Source organism: Priapulus caudatus, unplaced genomic scaffold (genome assembly GCF_000485595.1).
Source record: "Priapulus caudatus unplaced genomic scaffold, Priapulus_caudatus-5.0.1 Scaffold391, whole genome shotgun sequence".
In the NCBI taxonomy this organism is placed as follows: Eukaryota; Metazoa; Priapulida; class Priapulimorpha; order Priapulimorphida; family Priapulidae; genus Priapulus; species Priapulus caudatus.
The window spans coordinates 6,522-12,488 of record NW_014577452.1 but is presented as its reverse complement, the minus strand read 5'-3'; the positions used below and the strand labels follow the sequence as shown (position 1 = coordinate 12,488).

The 5,967-nt window shown below is 51.1% G+C and overlaps 1 protein-coding gene across 1 annotated transcript; it reads right to left on the bottom strand.

The window, feature by feature from the left end:
- Positions 1-1,050: 1,050 nt before the first annotated feature.
- LOC106809845 (probable glutamate--tRNA ligase, mitochondrial) lies at positions 1,051-3,497 on the bottom strand. Its single transcript, XM_014813073.1, has 3 exons — positions 3,287-3,497; positions 1,384-2,390; positions 1,051-1,154 (listed from the first exon to the last, which is right to left on the bottom strand). Exons 1-3 carry the CDS (start codon positions 3,493-3,495, stop codon positions 1,051-1,053), a joined length of 1,320 nt encoding a protein of 439 aa, XP_014668559.1. The 5' UTR covers positions 3,496-3,497.
- Positions 3,498-5,967: the final 2,470 nt, after the last annotated feature.

Below are 5,967 nucleotides of genomic sequence, written 5' to 3'. Positions count from 1 at the left end.
GATTTCGTAAACACACTGGAAGACCTAGGTGACAAACTCAAATAACACAGTGAATATACTTTGATTTTTCTCTACTGGTCATTTTTCAGTACTTGGCTAGAACTTTTTAGTATAAGTAGTTGTATGGGGCGGAAAATGAAAGATCGTTAGGTCATCTTATTTTTTGGAGCATTATGTCAAGCTTGACACTGGGAGATTGCCGTCATTCGGCCAGTGTTTTTGTACTCCCAGCGGGTTCTGCTTAAGACACTGTCACACAGACGCATATCAAGAACACGGATTGCCTAGTTCTTTAGAATGCTTTAGAAAATCAACACCTATCGGCGCACATGCGGGTGATTAGGTGGCAATCGAGGAAAACTTGGAGAATGCTTCGGACGACTCTGCTGCCAAACGCACGCTCCGTCGACGTAGACACCCGCTCTGTTATGTAGAGACACACACTGTGTCAACACAGGACAAGATGTACACAGAGACATGCTATTGTCGAGTGGGTGTGTGTGTCACGTAGCAAGATGTTTCTATCACACTAAAGATGCACTCTGTCACGTAACGGACACATGTCTATGAGGACCCGTGAATCTTAGAACGACTCTCCGCCAACACGATCTGTCACGAGCACACAGTGCAGCTAGCCGACGCGGCGTGGGTCAGCCACACCTGTTCCGCATCGTCCACCACACCTGACTCGGCGTCGTCACCCCACCTGCTCGGCGTCGTCACATCAACCTGCTCGTGTCGTCGTCACCACACCTGACTCGGTGTCGTCACCACACCTGCTCCGCGCGTCGTCACCACCACCTGCTCGGCGTTCGTTCACCACACCTGCTCGACGTCGTCACACACCTGCCTCGGCGTCGTCACCACACCTGCCCTTCAGCGTCGTCACCACACCTGCTCGGCCGTCGTCACCACACCTGCCTCGGCTGTCGTCACCACACCTGCTCGGCGACGTCACCACACCTGCGCGGCGTCGTCACCATACCTGCCCGGCATCGTCACCACACCTGCTCGGCGACGCGGCGTCGTCACCACACCTGCGTGCGCGTGTCACAAACAGCACTGCTCGGCCGCGCGACGCAGCCGCGCCAGGCTCTCTTCCTTCCCCAGCACCTCCAGCATCTCGGCAAACGCTCGGCCGTCCTTCCAGCCCGCTGAGCGCGGAGCCGCGCGGCCGCATCGCGTCCGAAAGCGCGGCCCGCCGCGCGCCGCTCCCTCCGCCCAGAGCAGCCCGAGGGCTTCGCGGCGAATACTCCAGGTGGCGTCTGCTCCAGCGTTGCCACGAGACGGCGAGCGCGCGCGCGGCGCCGCCGCGCGCGACGTCAGGCGGAAGTGGTCGAAGCGGCGCGGCGCGACCCACGCGAACGCGAGGTCGTCGCCGACGAGGTCGCGCAGAGCACAGAGTGCGAATGCGCGCCGCCGCCCAGTCCAGCACCCGCAGCACGCGCTCGTCCCTCAGCTCCCCGGCGGCGGCGCCGAACGCGTCGCCGACGATCCGACGCACCTCGCCGCAAAGCTCCCGCCGTCGCCCGCCGTCCGCCAGGTGGCGCTGCAGCAGCTGCCCGTTGAGCGCGAGCAGTCGTTCGGGTTCAAGCCGGCTCGGGTTGGCGTTGACGCGGGCGATGTCGAATCGCGTGACGAGGTCGGCGAGCGAGCGCGCGCGGCCGTCGTCCTTGCCGAAGCCGCCGCCGGCGCGGGCGACATAGTTCAGCACGGCGTCCGGGAGGAAGCCGTCGTCACGGAGACGACCGACGCTCGCGTCGTCGCGACGCTTCGACAGCTTCGCGCCGCCGGCGTCAACGAGCAGCGGCAGGTGTCCGAACGCCGGTGGCGACCAGCCGAGCGCGCGGTACAAGAGAACGTGCTTCGCCGTCGACGAACGCCACTCGCAGCCGCGCAGCACGTGGCTGACGCGCATGCGCCGGTCGTCGACGACGCTTGCGAGGTGGTAGGTGGCGCCGCCGTCCGCCTTGACGACGACGGGGTCGCCCTCTAGCGCGGCGACGTCGTGCGGCGCCGACGCGCCGATAACGAGATCGTCGACGGCGACGTCGCTCGCCGTCAGACGGAAGCGGACGCAGCGCGGCGCGTCGTCCGCGAGCCGCGCCGAGACGTCCGCCCGCGACAGGTGGCGGCACCTGTTGTCGTAGCGCGGCGTCTCGCCGTTGCGCAGCGCCTCGCGGCGCAGCAGCCGCAGCCGCTGCTCGGTGCAGAAGCAGTAGTAGGCGCTGCCGTCGTCGATCAGCTGCTGGGCTGCGTCGCGGTAGAGGTGCAGCCGCTGAGACTGCACGTAGGGGCCGTAGTCGCCACCCTGCGTGGGCCCCTCGTCCGGGATGAGCCCCGCCCACGTGAGCAAGCTCTCAAGATTATCCTGCGCTCCGGGAACCAACCTACGATCGAAACAGGAAACTGATAAAGGAACTAACCTACGATCGAAACAGGATACTGATACAGGAACTAACCTACGATCGAAACAGGATACTGATAAAGGAACTAACCTGTGATCAAAACAGGAAACTGATAAAGGAACCAACCTAGGATCGAAACAGGATACTGATAAAGGAACTAACCTATGATCGAAACAGGATACAGACATAGGAAGAAACCTACTATCGAAGGAGGTCGAGTAATGGACAGGATACTAATTATCTAATACTACAGGAACCTACGATTGAAGGAGGTAGTGATGGACCGGATACTGATACAGGAACCTACGATTGATGAAGATTGAGTGATGAACAGTCGACTAATACTACAGGAACAATCCTACGATTGATGAAGATTGATTGATGAACAGTCGACTAATACTACAGGAACAAACCTACGATTGATGAAGGTTGAGTGATGAACAGTCAACTAATACTACAGGAACAAACCTACGATTGATGAAGGTTGAATGATGAACAGGACACAGATACTACAGGAACCAACCTACGATCGAAGGAGGTTGAGTGATGAAAAACGATACCTATAAACGTGAAAAGTCGACAGAAACAAACATTCGCCATGTTGTGCGACAATTTCACAGTATAGTATGTGGAGTTCATTACGAAATTATTTGATAAAATGCGATAACATTACATGATAATTAGAAAAAGACCGTCTCTGTACTCATGCATATTTTGCAGGTGAAAGTGATTATTTTCATAATCAGTATACAAACTAACTTGGCGAACAACTATGACTACAATTAATGCTTTTCATATACCGAAAGCTATCCTGCTGTACATATGACCGACCACGTGCCAATTCGATCAGTACTGTAGATATACCGGTAACATAATACCTTGTCTGGTCAGTATCCTCAATTCTCAGTATAAATGTCCCGCCATGTGACTTAGCAAACAGGTAGTTGTACAGGGCCGTGCGAAGGCCACCAAGGTGTAGTTGTCCGGTTGGACTCGGAGCAAATCTAACACGCACCGGGTGCGCTTCCGACGACAGCTGCCTGGCAGCACGTAGTACTACTACTACTACTAGGTTACGGGCGTGCATGGCTGCAGGTTCGAAGTAGTATTACTCACAGCGCACTTGGACGTTTCAATAATAAAATTGATGCGTGGAATAAACTACAACTGGTCCAGTACGACAGTAGCTGCTCTAGTACTATTCCCGCGGATTCGCTGCCGGCAGGAACCGCGGGCTATAGTACTAGAGCTAGACAGTAGCCTACTACTACAGTACAGCAATAGTCTTAATGTTTTGATTTGACTAATAATGGTTCACTCAACACCGTTCAATTACACCGCTGCCAACACATAGCCGCACGCCATTGTGCATGCACAAATACACAGTAGATCAGCGGAGTTATCTACTATCTACTGTGTATTTGTATGCATGCACTTAAATGGCGTGCGGGCTTATGTGTTGCGCGGCTGTATTGAACGGTGTTGAGGTGACGTTATTGAGGTCAAATCAAACATTAAGGGACTATTGCTGCTACTGTTAGTATAGGCTACTACAAGTTGTTATTTAATTAACCTCATTTTTTATCTATTGAAACGTCAAGTGGCCTGTTGGATTACTATTAGTAAGTAAGTCGAACGTGGATACGAAGGCGATTGCGACTCTTTATGTCACATGTGTTAAGTTAGTTTAATCTCTGAAGTTAGTCTCGATTCTCAATTCTCAACTTATAGACTGGAAATAAACTAAATGTGTAAACATACGACTACGAGCCATTTTAATAATAAAATGATACAGTGAATAATCACGAATTGTACTTAATACCAAACTTCCAAAACTAAATACAAGATTAATTCGGGCCCCAAGGATAGAGAACATGGGTCCCATAAAACCATGTGCGCTATAACCCATTAACCCTCTAACCTTTAATCCTAAACCCTAACCCATACATGCCAAACCTTTTGAATGAAAAGTGGGTAGTATCCGGTGCGACGCAGTCGGCGCGCGCCGCTTAGGGGGTCTTGGGGGCATGCCCCCCAGGAAAATTTTCAAAAAATTGGTGCTAAATGTTGCCTTCTCCTGCCATTCTTGGGCAGTTAATTGGACTGCAATAGAATACATTAGAGATACATTTACATACATTTACTTAGAGATAAAATGAAAAAATATGAAAAAAAAAGAATGTTTTTTCAAAATATTTTGCGCAATGCGGTAGGAATAGTATTAAAAAGCGGTAGGCGGTTAGATAGTCGTTCAAAAAGCGGTAATAGCTCTTACGGTAAGCGGTAGGGTTGGCTGCGTGTATGTAACCCTAACCATAGGCATAACCTAACCTTCTATTTGATATTAATATTTATTTTATATTGATGTAAATGACATTAGGTTTTATTGGAACCCATGCTTCTCTATTCTTGAACCATTAAGTGTCATTATTGCAGGCGCTTGTAACGGATGAGGTTAAACAACTACAGCGACACATNAAGACGCAGTAAGACGCAGTAAGACGCAGTAAGACGCAGTAAGACGCAGTAAGACGCAGTAAGACGCAGTAAGACGCAGTAAGACGCAGTAAGACGCAGTAAGACGCAGTAAGATCGCACAAGGGGCGCCCGCGGAAGTGGCGAAAGGTAAACCGAGCGAAGCCACTGTATGAATATGATCAAACTTATCGAACCGAAACAACCTACGAAACTAATCGAACCTCATGAATCGATATAAAACAAATAGTCCTCGGGAGACGCAGGAAAATTTAACCAGTTATATAATCTGTTTCACTAATTTAACTCGATTCATAAAATCGATCTGACATATCGAACACGATGACACGAATATTATGAATTAGACTAAAGAAAATTAATTAATCAAAGCTATTAAATCAATCTAACGTACATAACTAATCGGAATACATATCGAACCTAGTGATTCGCTTAGGATTTCACATAATACATATTTATTATGTATAATGGTGTTAAACGGTCGTATACGAGATATCACCGTGAATTCACACTCGCGTACGCGTGCGCCGTTGTGTAATAAACAAGCACAGATCATGAGTAACGACCAAGGCGGAATTATTTTACGACGACGTCGGGTACTGCGCCGACGTCGGCGGGATGCGAGCGAGACGCATGGACGGCGGCGATAAGCGGTAAACGACCGACGAATATAATGCGTATTTATTTATACGTGTAAGCGGCATTGATGACAGAGCGAATGCGCGATCACGCGTCAACGAACGCGGGGAGGGGGAGGGGGGGGAGGGGGAGGGGGGAGGGGGAGGGGGGGGGGGAGCTTCGTAAAGCGTCTGATGCGATGTTGTGTGTGGGGATTGTTTAGGCGCTCTCACGCCGAGAAACACTTTTCATCGAAGAATTGCGATCTCCTCCGGCGCTCTATTCACGCCTTTCTTCTCAATATCCGTCTCCTTCACATCCTCCATGCTTCCTTCCTCTCTTCGTTCTCCGGCTGTTCTTCTTTTGTTTAAATGCCGCTGGGTATAAATTGTCGATATATAAATCAATGCCCGCGCACGCAAGCACACACACACACACACACACACAC

Coding starts and splice junctions, on each gene's coding strand:
- LOC106809845 (XM_014813073.1), bottom strand. CDS start 3,495: ATGCACGCCCGTAACCTAGTAGTAGTAGTAGTACTACGTGCTGCCAGG. Junction 2,391..3,286: donor GAGGATACTGACCAGACAAG/GTATTATGTTAC, acceptor TTTCGATCGTAG/GTTGGTTCCCGGAGCGCAGG. Junction 1,155..1,383: donor TCTGTGCTCTGCGCGACCTC/GTCGGCGACGAC, acceptor CTCCGCGCTCAG/CGGGCTGGAAGGACGGCCGA.